General features: G+C 42.8%; 1 protein-coding gene across 6 annotated transcripts in view; it reads left to right on the forward strand.

The window, feature by feature from the left end:
- strbp (spermatid perinuclear RNA binding protein) overlaps window positions 1-13901 on the forward strand; it is a 122391-nt gene extending 108490 nt beyond the window's left edge. For 5 of the 6 annotated variants that reach the window (XM_064942094.1, XM_064942095.1, XM_064942096.1 and 2 more), the window contains one exon: window positions 6052-13901. In XM_064942094.1, coding sequence (XP_064798166.1) covers window positions 6052-6146 — 95 coding nt within the window. In that variant the 3' untranslated portion in view covers window positions 6147-13901. Of the gene's footprint in view, window positions 1-857; window positions 4247-6051 lie in introns of those variants that run through there. The other variant, XM_064942099.1, reaches the window with a different exon arrangement.

Here is a 13901-nt window from a genome sequence, read left to right on the forward strand (position 1 = left end):
AGGCTAATAGTGTTGTAGCTTAGCTAACCCCAGTGGCCCTGCCTGGTCTCTGCCTGGTACATAAAGAGTGTTCCTTTTAGTGCCTACCACCCAGTCATGTCATGTGGCACTATCATGGTATTTGGCTGTTGTGAGATCAGATTACATGTCCTGTCCAGTTCTCTCCAGTGCTTCTGAGATGATGTTGCATGCTGGTTAATCCTCCCCAACTACAGTCATCTATCTCTCTATCTATCGTTCTGTCTGATGCTCACTGCTGTGCGGCGCTCAGGCTCCTGTTGCTGCTTTGGGATTTCTGTATGGGTTCAAGACCGTGAGAAACACATGAAACAACACACACTCAAGGACACACAACTATGACCTCTTGTCTATCTATGATCGCAGCCTCAAACCACACAAACCTCAGCCCAGACCACAAGAATATCCACTCCATTGCACAGTACCTGTAAACAATTAGACAAACAAACCAGCCAACCAACCAGAGCCTTGCATTGTACACCACCATTGACTTTGGCCTTCCTTCCTTCCTTCCTTCCTTCCTTCCTTCCTTCCTTTCACTCACTCTTTAAACATCAACTCTCTCTGGGTTCTACTGTAGCTCTGCACACAGGGACTATCTAGTCCTAGGCTCACAGAACTAGATTGAATGGAACAAACCCTCTGCTCTCACAATAGCATTTGGACTGATGAACTCATTGGTGCACGCAAAATGGCTAACCTGGAATTCTAGTCATTCTAGTTCCGTGGCCAAGACTCTAGGCACAGTAGAAGATCATGACACAGGACAGAGGCGTGCATTTTATGTTTTGCCCTGCCGTGGACTCATGTGGAGTGCTCTTTTCGTGTCTCCTCTCTAGGTTTCTCCCCCAAGAGAATGCTTCTGTTGCCTGTCATGAAAATGCCTGCCTACCCCATCCCCCACTACTCCTTCTTTTAGCACAGGGACACCAAAACACCCCACCTTATTTTTTTTTAGAAGGGAATCTGAGTCTTTTTGTTTTTTCAACATATTGAGGGGGGGGACTGAACTAAAAGGACTTCAGCATGATTTGTAAAAGAAGTGAATATTTCTTTTTTACTGTTTCCAACTTTTACTGATGAAAAAAACCCTGCAGGTTTGAGTTCTTTAAAAAAAGGAAAAACTTGAAGGATTTGTACTGTGAATTGTTCCATCATTCTTTTGAGTCTAAATTACAGTACAGTGCTATCGGAAAGTATTCAGATCCCTTGACTTTTTCACGTTACAGCGTTATTCCAAAATGTATTAAATATTTTTTTCAGTCAATCTACACACAATACAAAGCGAAAAAAGGCCAGTCATTTTTTTGCAAATTTATTACAAAAATAAAACAGAAATAGCTTATTTACATAAACATTCAGACCCTTTGCTATGAGACTCGAAATTGAGCTTAGGTGCATCCTGTTTCCGTTCATAATCCTTGAGATTTTTCCAACTTGGTTGGAGTACAACTGTGGTAATTCAATTGATTGGACATGATTTGGAAAGGCATACGCCTGTCTATATAAAGTCTCAAAGATGACTGCGTGTCAGAGCAAAAATCAAGCCATGAGGTCGAAGGAATTCTCTATAGAGCTCCGAGACAGGATTGTGTCGAGGCACAGATCTGGAGAAAGGTACCAAAACATTTTTTCAGCAATGAAGGTCCCCAAAAAACAGTGGACTCCATCATTCTTAAATGTAAGAAGTTTGGAACCACCAAGACTCTTCCTCGGGCTGGCCGCTCGGCCAAACTGAGCAATCGGAGGTGACGAAGAACCCAATGGTCACTCTGACAGAGCTCTAGAGTTCCTCTATGGAGACTCCACCAATCAGGACTATATGGTAGAGTGGCCAGACAGAAGCCACTTGGAGTTTGCCAAAAGGCACCTAAAGACTCTCAGACCATGAGAAACAAGATTCTCTGGTCTGATGAAACAAAGATTGAACTCTTGTCCCTGAATGCCAAGCGTCACATCTGGAGAAAACCTGGCACCATCCCAACGGTGAAGCATTGTGGTGGCAGCATCATGCTGTGGGGATGTTTTTCAGCGGAAGAGACTGGGAGACTAGGTGGGATCGAGGGAAAGATGAACGGAGTAAAGTACAGAGAGATCCTTGATGAAAACCTGCTCCAGAGCGCTCAGGACCTCAGACTGGGGCGAAGGTTCACCTTCCAACAAGACAACGACTTTAAGCACACAGCTTAATAATGATAATGAAGGAGTGGCTTCAACGCAAGTCTCTGAATGTCCTTGAGTGGCCCAGCCAGAGCCCCAACTTGAACCTGATTGAACATCTCTGGAGAGACCTGAAAATAGCTATGCGTGTCCACTCCCCATCCAACCTGACAGAGCTTGAGAGGATCTGCAGAGAAGAATGGGAGTAACTCCTCAAATACAGGTGTGCCAAGTAGAGGTCAACCGATTGATTTTTCAATGCCGATACAGATTATTAGAGGACCAAAAAAGCCGATACCGATGTAAAAAAAAATTTGGTAATAATGACAATTACAACAATACTGAATGAACACTTACTTTAACTTAATATAATACATCAATAAAATCAATTTAGCCTCAAATAAATAATGAAACGTTCAATTTGGTTTAAATAATGCAAAAACAAAGTGATAGAGAAGAAAGTAAAAGTGCAATATGTGCTATGTAAGAAAGCTAACGTTTCAGTTCCTTGCTCAGAACATGAGAACATATGACAGCTGGTGGTTCCTTTTAACATGAGTCAATATTGAGTTCAATATTCCCAGGTAAGAAGTTTTAGGTTGTAGTTATTATAGAAATTATAGGACTATTTCCCTCTATAACATTTGTATTTCATTAACCTTTGACGATTGGATGTTCTTATAGGCACTTTAGTATTGCCAGTGTAACAGTATAGCTTCCGTCCCTCTCCTCACTCTTCCCTGGGCTCGAACCAGCAACACAATGACAACAGCCACCATCGAAGCAGCGTTACCCATACAGAGCAAGGTGAACAACTACTAGAAGGCTCAGAGCGAGGGACGTTTGAAACGCCATTAGCGTGCGCTAACTAGCTAGCCATTTCCCTTTGGTTACACCAGCCTCATCTCAGGAGTTGATAGGCTTGATAAGTCATAAACAGCGCAATGCTTGACGCACAACGAAGAGCTGCTGGCAAAACGCACGAAAGTGCTGTTTGAATGAATGTTTACGCGCCTGCTTCTGCCTACCACCGCTCAGTCAGATACTTGTATGCTCAGTCAGATTATATGCAACGCAGGACACGCTAGATAATATCTTGTAATATCATCAACCATGTGTAGGTCCCTAGTGATTATGATTGATTGTTTTTTATAAGATAAGTTTAATGCTAGCTAGCAACTTACCTTGGCTTACTGCATTCGCGTAACAGGCAGTCTCCTTGTGGAGTGCAACGAGAGAGAGGCAGGTCGTTATTGCGTTGGACTAGTTAACTGTAAGGTTGCAAGATTGGATCCCCCGAGCTGACAAGGTGAAAATCTGTCTTTCTGCCCCTGAACGAGGCAGTTAACCCACCGTTCCTAGGCCGTCATTGAAAATAAGAATGTGTTCTTAACTGACTTGCCTAGTTAAATAAAGGTATATAAAAACAAAATCAGAAAATTGGCGCCCAGAAATACCGATTTTCCGATTGTTATGAAAACTTCAAGTCGGCCCTAATTAATCGGCAATTCCGATTAATCGGTCGACCTCTAGTGCCAAGCTTGTAGCGTCGTACCCAAGAAGACTCAAGGCTGTAAATGGCTGCCAAAGGTGCTTCAACAAAGTACTGAGTAAAGGGTCTTATGTAAATGTGGACTCCAGTCAAGTTGTATTAACATCTCAAGGGTGATCAATGGAAACAGGATGCACCTGAGCCCCATTTCGAGTCTCATAGCAAAGGATCTGTTCTTTATTTTTAATACATTTGCAAAAAAATCAAAAAAACTGTTTTTGCTTTGTCATCATGCGGTATTGTGTGTAGATTGATGAGGGGGAGAAAATCTATTTTTGAATAAGCCTGTAACGTAAACAAAATGTGGAAAACGTCAAGGGGTCTGAATACGTTCCGCAGGCACTGTATATCAGCCTTTTTTGTTATTTGTTGTTCTTGTTCTTCTTTAGGAAGGAGTTAGGCCTTGCAATTTGACATAGACAACACGTTCTCTGTAAACCTGAGCTGTGTGAAGGATGTATAGGAATAATAATGAAACTATTTGTGGACAAATAAAACCTTTATCTTCTACAACAAGCTGAGCACTGCCTGGTGTTGTAACTGAAACAGTACAGTATAGTCTAATGACCCTACTGCACTGTAGCACCCTCTGTTTGGCTTACATAGCGGCTAGAGAAGCTATTTGAAGCTATTTCCTGGTGTGAACAGGAAGTTGCATGGCCTTGACAGGAAATGGGAAATGCTGTTGTTATGATTAGGAAATAGAGTGTAGTGTAGTGGTGGTGGTGGTGTACCAGAGGCTATACAGTAATAGTCCAGTTTGCAGAGCTCGTGGTACAGTAGAAATAGCAGTTAATAACATTCATATTAGATGTTCTAATAAATAGAAGCTCAAACCCACTGCTGTCACTTCATTCCATTTCCATTCAGTCAACCCAGTCAATTCAGGGAGAATATTAATTTCATTTCAGTTTTAAGTCCTGAACTCGCTGAATTGAAATGGAATTGACCTCGACCCTGGTCATGCTTGCAGCGATGTCCTGATGGTATCACTATATATATATATATATATATGCACATTTACTGTACCCTGAGTCTGACCCCTCACGACCCTCACTCACTCATTGCACATTTGGTTCCCGACCCCAACCCGTGACCTCCATGCACAGCAATCTGATATGGCTGCTTAGTTGGCTGCTTAGTTGGCTGCCCCCCCCCCCCCTAGTCCTATCGAATACACCTACAGCACAGCACACATGGAAATATAGACACACAGAAACACTCTGGAGAATCGAAAGCAGCAACAAGGGACCCTATCCAACCCATGGAGATTGTCTACCTAATTTTCCTGGTTCATTTCTGTGGTGGTTTGGTTTTATGTTATTATTGGTTTTACTGGTGAGTGTGTCAGTGTGACTCAGCAGTCCACTCAGTCCTCTCCCATGGGGCCAGCACAAAGCACAAGCTATCTCTGTCACCATGCTGCCATGGCATGATTACCTTACCTTCCTGCTCTATTTCGCCTGAGAGCTCACTGCACAACTATCCACCTACTGTTCCGAACAGTGAGGTCCAAGTTGGAATTCATATTATTGTTTTCTTTCATCTAGATATTTTCTGTTTAAACCATAAAAGTTCTATTATATTTACTCTTAAATATATCTTATATGGAGATATCTGGGTCAATCAGAGGTGGTTGTGTGTCTGTGCTGGCCCGTGGCTGGGAGGACGTGGTCACCATCGCCATCGAGAGAAAAGCCCCCTGGGATACCGTGCAGTTTAGGACAGCCGTCTCCATGGTTACCGCTATGAGGCGCAGCCATAGGCCAGAGGTCCCAGTGTCCTGTCCCATGGTTGGTTGAGCAGGGGAGACCTACCTCAGTGACAGCCAGGGGAAGCCCATAATGTGCCTGATCCCAAACCCTCTCCCTCCCTTTCCGATCCCATGGGCTCCCCCTCTCTCTTCGCGATGGCATTGTACTATACTCTCTCCAAAATCACAACGTTTGATTTGATTTGTCAGAGTTATGTACTAACCACGTTTGTCTTTAAAAAAAAAAAACTTTAAAGTTTATACGTCTTATCACATATCTCTGCTGTCGTATCTGAAATAAATGAGCTTCAAAGTTTTTATTTTTTTATTTTCAATAGTTTCCTTATCCTTTCAAATTTTGGTTGGATTGATTTTGTCGGAAAGTGGTAACCATTGCAACTTAAGTTGTTGATGTTTTTATTAACCTGATCCGCCGCAGCGCAATGAAAACCCCACGTACAGTACAGCCAGACAGAGCAGAGAGAACAACCTATGGAGAGAGTAAGATATGCTGCCTCCTACAGGGTCCCTCGGTAATTATCTCTCTCTGCTCTTCTCCTCACTGTAGGTGGTCTTTTCATTGACAATCCTTTTTACCAGCCTCGGACCATCGCACCATTTATTATTCATTTGGGTCCTCAAGATCTCTTCTCTGACTTCTAGAACCATCAGGTTGTGTGGCTTCTAAACTGTCGTACCTACAGTCCCGCTAAGGAGCTTGACCTTTGACCCAGCAGGCTGTCTGTCCGTCTCCCACCGTACGGTACAGAGCCAGCGAGCGGTCAAACCGAACTCCTCTCACTCTGTTCTGTCTCCTCACAACCCAAATCAAAGGAAACAAACCTTAAAAAAAGCAATACTTGATTTGACTTTTTTGACTCTCAGCTGCATCAAAACTGAAGGCTGAGTACCTTGGTCTTTTAGTCTCTTTCTTATATAGCAATACTACACCTGAACTTTTTGGCTTCAAGCTTACTTGAGATGATGACGTGAATGTTCAATTGAGTCTTACCCAAACACAGCATTGCAATAGGTCATTTCAACTGTATATTCACTGTGTGTATGTATGTGTGGCTATACCATGGAATATATGCATATATGTGTATGGTATGTGTTCCTAGAAATATATATATTACATGTGCTGAAACTATTTAGGGTGTACGCGTGTGTAAATATGATATACTTATTGTTGGTATAAATTATTTTAGAATTACAAAAGTGAAATGTAATTATAATCCCACAGTATAGCTTTCTTCTTCTTCCAGTTTTATATACACTAAGCAATTTACTCTACTCTAGTACTAGGACAATGCAATATGAAACGTGTTTCTTAATTAACCTGTGCTCACAGACTAGCGTAGTGATGCTTCCTTTTCTTTTACCCCGATGTCTATCTCATCTGAGCCTTTCTGGACACGCTCAAGTCTCTCTGGTCTAAGGCTCGCTAGCACAGCCCGGTCAGTCGAGAGTCGCTCGCTCACTCAACCTAGCAACCCTACCGCCCTCTCTAACACACACACACACACTTCCTATGTGACAGCACACACATTACTTTCCTGTTGACTTCCGGTCAGAAAGCACACTTCTCTACTCAGTGGAACATTTCTCATTGCTCCACTGCTAACAGGCGTACGCTAGTGGAGGTTGCTGGGGGGGGGGGGGGCTCATAATAATGGCTGGAACGGCGCGGACGGAATCGCGTCAAACACATGGAAACCATGTGTTCGATGTATTTGATACCATTCCACTGATTCCTCTCTAGTCCTTACCCCGAGCCCGTCCTCCCTGATTAAGGGGCCACCCTGTACTGTACTGCTCTATCGGTACTCTACGTGCATACAGACTATCCTTATAATAACCTGGGGGTCTGTTGGACAACTAGAGTATCTGAACACTGAAACCTCCTCACAGGACTACATTACTCAGAGGACCAGCCACAGTCCTCTCTCTCTCTCTGGCCTACAGCATAACGTAGGACCAAAAGCACAGTTCACAGTTTGTTAGCTTGTAGAGGCGGTGGGTGGCCCTGTGACGGCACCACCGCCTGCTCCCCCCCCCCCCCCATGCACACGTCAGTCACCCTTCCGTTGCTGCGCAAAGGGCTTAGTTCACAATCCGTTTGTACAACTGTTGTACAATGTGCAGGCAAACTCACGAAAAGGGGTATTTTGGATCACAACCAATGTGTCAAATGTATTATGCATCGGTTTGGACTACGTAAAGCATGCTACTCGGACAATCCAACACACAGGGCCCACTGCTGCATGTCAACACAGTCGCAGACCAACCAGCCTTGCCACCATGGAACAGTCCAACCACACGTGAATAGCTACATCTAATTCGACGGATAGTCCGACATTATACACGTTTATATCTCTACTGTAGAAAGACAGACGGGACCCAGTCGTTTCATAACCCCCCCCCCGCTTTACCCTCTCTAGTATATAGTATAATATACTACCTATAGTATGCAGTATGCTATATCTAACTGAGAAGGTGAAGCCATAGTAAGCTGTAGTTGATATTATATGAGTTTGTGTGCGGTTAAATTAGCGTATGGTGGTGAAGTCAAACTACAGTGCCTAGCAAGATTTACCAACCCAGCATCAAGGCCATATTACCTGGTCTTGAATAAGTGGACATCTTATATCAGGATGAGTCACTACAACCGTCCTGTATCCAGATGGATGGATCACAAGGTAAATGAATGTTGTTGTTCTTTAAAGCTTATTTATATGAAAGCTGCTAAAAATGTTAAATCAACCCCCCCCCCCAAAAAAAATCTGCATTTTGCTAGTGCATTCTCCAAATCACTTTTGTGTTTTTCAAATAGAGGCGCTCGGCTGATAGATCATGTGGTTATGGGTATGTTTGTGACAACTGGCACAATACCCATCCAAAAGGGAATGTACGGTTTTAAGGTATGCTCGTATTTGAATGTCCCGAAACATTGAAGCATAGCTTTATAGCACTGGTTGGTGGGTCAAATCTTTTCACAAACACACACGGTACTGTATGTATTTATGTATGTAGCTTCAGTTGGTGAGAGCTTCTGATGTTTTGTCCTCATCACTTTTTGGGATGTTCAACAACTGCGGTCAGAAGGAAACTGCTGAAATATTGCAGGAAGTACATCTAATGCTTTGATTCTTCTTCCTTGATCTTCGTGGCAGTTTGATCTTCAGTGTTTTTGTCATTTTAAATGTTGTTCTTTTTATTTTATTTTTTTTAAATAATGTGGGAAAGCTATTGAGCCTCAGTGTAACTTTCAAGACGAATAACTTACAGGATTTCAACCCTGGTGGGGCCATACTTGTGAACTTTTTCTCAGTCTCAAAATGCACATCAGCCAATTAAAATGGTTGAGGTACACCGACTATACCAAACCTTAGGAACACCTTCCTAATATTCAGTTACACGACTTCAGTTCGTCAGGGCATGGATTCTACAAGGTATCGAAATTGTTCCACAGGGATCCTGGCCCATGTTAACGCCAATGCTTCCCACAGTTGTGTCAGGTTGGCTGGATGTACTTTGTTTGGTGGACCATTCTGGATACACACGGGAAACTGTTGAGCGTGAAAAACCCAGCAGCGTCTGGCACCTACTACCATACCCCGTTCAAAGGAACTCAAATCTTTTGTCTTGTCCATTCACCCTCTGAATGGCACACATACACAATCAAGGCTTAAAAAATCCTTCTTTAACCTGTCTCCTCCCCTTCACCTACACTGATTGAAGTGGATTTAACAAGTGACATCATAGGATTCACCTGGTCAGTCTGTCATGGAAAGAGCAGGTGTTCTTAATGTTTTGTATACTCAGTGTAGTTGCAAGTGATGAAACACTACACATTAGCTGTTCCCATAACATAACCTGGCACATTTAGCCCTATTTAAACCTTGGCATGTGACACTGATTACTTCCTGTAACAAATTCTGCGTCATACTATCAAAGATCTTTGACTTAATATCCACCAACCAATGGCACTTCTTAAATGTGTCAATTTGGCCACCAGAAGGATATTTTCAACCTCCAACCTCCAAGGTTTACTTTTGTTCTGCTTGGTGTGTCTCAAGTGTAGAGTGCCAATTGCACGATGCACCCTTGACTATGCTATTGGCGTTAGACAAACAGTCCAAAGAGCTGTTGGACTTGTCAAATAGCTGTCATCGTTGCTGTTTGGGGACACACATTGCTAAAGCGGTTGACTCTAAAATTACAGTGCACATTAACTGTGGGTTCGAAGCCCCGTTGCGTCAAAACATTTTTGTTAAGGAAATCTATGTTCACTGCTGGTCCTCGATGCGCGATTCAAATAACCAAATTGACAAAGTGGATGATTATAATAATGCATAATAAAATGTTGTACATGTAAGTCCAGCCTACACGCCTAAATAAATAAATAATAAATAACGATTATTTATGTAGCAGTGCCAGGAGCCTGTGTGTCAGTCTGCAAGAGGGACTCCAACAAGAAGCTCCTCATTAAATGTATTCGTAATAGAAATTGACAAGGTTTTGTCTGCACTTCTCTTGTCAACACACAAACTGTAATTCTACATTTCAAGGCGGGGAGGGGCGACGACGACTAGTGTTGAGATTCAAACCCTTGCAACATTTACACAGAGAGCTATTTGACCAGTCACTCAAACACACATGATCTAGTTGCTTTGATGATCGCAACATGCCTGTTGGACTTCCGTTAAGGACGCGTTCGTGAACAAGTGTTGGATCACGTCCCAATCCACATCAGCGATTTTAATTGGCTGATACGGAAATTGAACCAGATGTTATGATACTGATGCTTTTCTCGCCACAGACTGTTTGTTTACGTTTCTACCATTGTGGCAAGATGGAGTAGACCTACGGTGGTCGAGTCGGGGACAACAGTTGTTGACAGCTGTAGCGTTGTAGTTAAGCCTAACCCCCCCCCTTCTTAACCTTAACTTCATTCTCCTAACCTGCTGCGTTAGTTATCCTTAAAAACCAATCATCAGTGTCGCCGCATGGGGTATAATGACGGGTAGCTGTGCAGGTTAGCAGAGGATAAAGTCTGCCAGGTTATCTGATAAGAACAGCTAATGTCGAGCGTTTGATCAATTGGCTGGTGTGCAGTTTGAGACGGAGAAAAAGTTTAAACCTGTTCTGATGTTCGCCAGTACGGCCCCGGTAAGTCTTAACTGACATCACGGGTAAGTTGTCGTTGAGAGTTATACGCGTTTATTGAGGTAGAGAACTTTTTTTTTTTAAGTCTGAACATCAAATAAAAGATCAAACTGAACTAAACTATCTCCACATTTACAAGTTTTCAGATTTGTGTTTACTGTGGTTTATAATCTGTAGTTGTCAAACACACAATCCCCTTTCAGATCTGAAGTGTTCAGGTGTACCAGTATTTGAATGTCTTCGCCTGCAACTTGACCTAAAGACCTTTCTCTTCAGGAAGGCTTCCTGTTGATCATTGTGCTCCCTGAGTGTCCTTGTCTCTTGTAGCATCAGCTGTGTTCTTTGTCTAGTTGTGTCCATTTTTTTGTCATTGTTGATTATAATGAAAAGCGCTTCACAGATGTAATTTGTTATGAACTAATCACTCCTATTGATTACATGATAGACAATCACTCCTATTGATTAGTCTTTCTGGTATCCTATTGATTACACCATAGACAATCACTCCTGTTGATTAGTCTTCGGGTACAAGTCTCTCATTGAGAACGTGTATAACAACAACCCATGCAGAGTTAGACTCTAAACCAAAGCCTCACATTGAAATGAAAAAACCCTGCAGGGGATAGTCCATCCAAGAACCAATGGGATATTCCAATTGGTGTTCTTGGATGAGAGGGTTTAGTCCCATGACTGCCTGAACACCATATGATACAAGCATCACTTGTGGTGGTGCTGCCAGGCTGGGTTGGCATGGAGAGACTCCCCTATCCCATCGCTCAGAGCAGCCAGCCAGCAGCAGAGCTGAGAGTCTTAATTAAAGTATCAATCTTTTTTTTTTTTTGTACCTCAATCTTTGTTTTCCTACCTTTTTGAGAATGAATGCGTTTGTCTTCTGAATTCAAATTCAGGCTTTACAGATGGAAAGCCAGTGGTCGGGGTGAAAATCTTTAAAACTTCCCCGTCAATACAACAATCTGCTCTCCCCGAGGGCTGTGTGTTGTGTTGAGACATGCTAAGGCCAGATGGCCCACATAAATAATAGGCTACTGGACATCATCCTTCACTGAGCGTTGGTTGGCTTTTAATTTCCCCCTGGAATCGTCCCAGGCTAATGATCCATGCCTCTGCTCCCTAAGGTGGGCCAGAGTGCAGAACACCTCCCTGCTTATCAGGAGCATACACTGGGTTCAAATAATTTGACAGAATTTGAAATACTTAAACTGAGCTTAATTATTCTATTGCCCCCGGCAAGCTCAATCGCAAAAGTGCAAACCCAGCCCATCTGGCACTCCAGACAGGCTAAAGCAAACATTACAAATATCTAAAAGATATCAAATAGTATTTGAACCCAGGTCTGGCTGGTAGTGTAGTGGAGAGAGCAGATTGCCTCACTTAGTGCTTCTCAATGGGCAGATTGCAGTATTTCCTATAATATATTAGATCTCGGCGATGAGAAGACCAGGCAGAATATATAAATGGATTGAAATATATTGCAATAATGACGATGCCTTTGAGTTAGGACACTAAGGAAAATGGTTAAGTGGCTTGTCGTCGATGAACAATGATTGTGTTCTTTTGAATTATACATTGTTTGATTTGTGTGACGGATTGTATAATATAACCTCGTCCCTACCGACTTCCCCTGAACTGTCCCTGATAGGTCCTCCTCCTTGACATAGGAAAATGGGACACAACAAGCACAAAACCACATTGACCATAATTCCACCGCATCCTACTCAGGACCCACCGGAAACACACACACGCCGGAGTTATTTCCAGCCCACCTCAAAACACCCATCCTCATCATCGTCGTCAGGCAGTACAATAATAAAACACAAGGTAAAAAGACGGGGGTTCCTACGGGGCTCTACCACCCCAGCTCAACGATTGTATTTAGTGCAAGCCACAAGCTGTTACTGAAGATGTACTACAGGAACGGAGCCATTTGAATGACTCTTCCCCCCCCATAACCATGTACCTTGGTGCTTAATGGCCTGTAGCTGTGTATATAGTTATTTTGAGTTGTTTACTTATATATGTGGAAGTCTTCTACAGTTCTTAATGTTTTACTGAGAGAGAAGGGGACCGGTGTGTGAGACTGGGGACTCGATTAAATCCCTACCGCTGAAGTTCAGCGCTATGGCGCGATTGACATTTAAAGGGAACGCTTTCATGTTCGTGGCGACTGCATGCACCGCTGCATATGCCGCCTCCAATGGGAAATGACCTTCACATTTGAATCGCGCTACAGTGCTGAACTTGTATGATACGGATCGACTCGAGCCCTATGAACAATTTAGAAAACTGGGAATTCAATTTGCGAGCCTGCAGCAGCTCTGAAACAGGAGTCGGATCTGGTTACGCCCGGCGAGAGCGAGGTTCGCAAGATTTTATTGCTGAACTGAACGTTTTCGCCGCCTGTCTGTGCTCTAGGTAGCTGCAGCGCATAGTTCAGGGTTAAGTCGGTCACAGTATGGGAGATGGGCTTTCCACTTGTGACAGACTATCACTTGTTACAAGCTCGCTCTCGAGGATCTCAGCCCATCAGTGTTGTCCAATATCCTGACTGTCGATCGAAGCTTTTTGGTTCTGAATGTACACCGTTGTTGTTGAGTAGAATGTATAACCATAGCAGAGCTACAGTACTTGCATTTTTGTAGAGACACATATAAACAAATATATATGATAAACATGTATACATCTATAAATCTTTTTTAAACTACTTGTGTGTGAGTCATTTGGGCACTTCCTGCCTGGTTTGTGTTTACATTTTTATTTCTAAAGTTCTTTGAGCCTGGCGTCTTCTGAGTGCCGGACTCCTCCCCTCATCTTTCTGTAAATAGAATCTTCCACTTAAGTTGAATTATTTTGACTACGGAGTTATATTTGTGCCATTTAAAATCAAGTAAAGGTTTAGCATTTTATTGGCACAAAAGTAACTCCATAGAAAGCAGCCTAACTTGTCGGGAGTTGTGTGCCTCTCGCACTTTGTTCGATCACGCGGCATCAAATAAATGATCCATTTGAGTTATAAAGTCACTATCAACAAGGTGGTCTAATGCAAAGCGACGACTGTGCACAAACCTCCGAGCGAGCGGCGCTTCATTCAAAATGACGGCAGTAGATGTTTTCTAGCTGTGGTATTAAATTATTAGTCGCAAAATCACCATGGTGATATGTATTTTGTCACTGTATTTGCCATAATTTATGCTTGACAAAATAATAATAATAAAAAAGTACTGAATCTTC

Source organism: Oncorhynchus masou, chromosome 28 (genome assembly GCF_036934945.1).
Source record: "Oncorhynchus masou masou isolate Uvic2021 chromosome 28, UVic_Omas_1.1, whole genome shotgun sequence".
Lineage (NCBI taxonomy): Eukaryota > Metazoa > Chordata > Actinopteri > Salmoniformes > Salmonidae > Oncorhynchus > Oncorhynchus masou.